Source organism: Diaphorina citri, unplaced genomic scaffold (assembly GCF_000475195.1).
Source record: "Diaphorina citri unplaced genomic scaffold, Diaci psyllid genome assembly version 1.1 scaffold16397, whole genome shotgun sequence".
Lineage (NCBI taxonomy): Eukaryota > Metazoa > Arthropoda > Insecta > Hemiptera > Psyllidae > Diaphorina > Diaphorina citri.
This window is the reverse complement of record NW_007393758.1, coordinates 1-1,098: the sequence shown is the minus strand read 5'-3', so window position 1 is coordinate 1,098 and position 1,098 is coordinate 1. Positions and strand designations below refer to the sequence as shown.

Here is a 1,098-nt window from a genome sequence, read left to right as displayed (position 1 = left end):
CGTAAAAGGGAAGATATTTGTGGTAAAGCGATCTACCCATCTTTGTGCTTTGTAGCTAGATCACAATATTACTGTATTATATCTGCTTGCCGACATTTTTTAATCGATTTATCTCGGGATCTAGAAGTCGTAGAAGAAAAAGAAAGATCCCATTTGTCCTCATTTTTCCTGCTCTATGACTTTGAAATAATCGATTTATCTCGGGATCTAGAAGTCGTAGAAGAAAAAGAAAAATCCCGTTGGTCCTCATTTTTCCTGCTCTATGGCTTTGAAACATCACCCAAGTAAGCGCAACTGATCTATTGGTCAGTGTGGTGACACCAAACTCAAAAACAGCTAGTTTATGCAACCAAAATCACCGTTCCGTAAAATAACGTTGAAGAGTTAACATGACGCTAATTTTGGTAGCAAAAACTACCGAGACCATGACCCCACGCCCGGCCCTGGAGCGTACTACCCTGAGCACTACGCCGCCCTAGGGAGCCGCTCACCCGCGTTCAGCCTCGCGGGGCGCCTCCGGGAACCAACCAACTGGAAGGCGGACCTGCCGGCGCCGAACCAATATCAGTCGGACATCTGCGTCACTACTTCGTGTCTGAATAAGAACGCCGCTAAATCCTTCGGCATACGCTGGAACGAACGCAAAGACACGGCCACGAGCGGAGTTCCTTTCTATTCCCTCACGAATCTGAACGCGTATAAGCGACGCCATCCGACGTACCGTATGGCGCAGCCCGTGGTGCCGAATGAGGTTCGGACGCAACCGGGCACCCCCGGACCGTCCGATTATTTTCCGCAGGTGAGCCGCGACACGCCTGCGTTCAGTTTTGGGTCGAAATATCCTGGCGCAGCCAACACCATGCGGACCGAATGCGAGTATGAACTGATCTAGAGTGAACAGATGTGAGCGGAGTAATCACATGTACCTATCTTAAGTGAGCGGAGTAATCACATGTACCTATCTATAAGTGAGCAGAGTAATCAAATGTACCTATCTATAAGTGAGCGGAGTAATTAAATGTACCTATCTATAAGTAGATAATCACATGTATTTCTAAATAGATAACAAGTTTGGTGTGTGCAAGAAGTTTGGTTTAC

The 1,098-nt window shown here is 47.1% G+C and overlaps 1 protein-coding gene across 1 annotated transcript; it reads left to right on the top strand.

The window, feature by feature from the left end:
• Window positions 1-408: 408 nt before the first annotated feature.
• LOC103523167 (outer dense fiber protein 3-like protein 2) lies at window positions 409-892 on the top strand (the record flags this gene model as incomplete). The annotated part of the gene is made up of 1 exon (XM_008488234.1): window positions 409-892. A coding segment is annotated over one exon (484 nt), but the record flags the coding sequence as incomplete, so codon positions are not given.
• Between the last annotated feature and the right edge of the window lie 206 nt (window positions 893-1,098).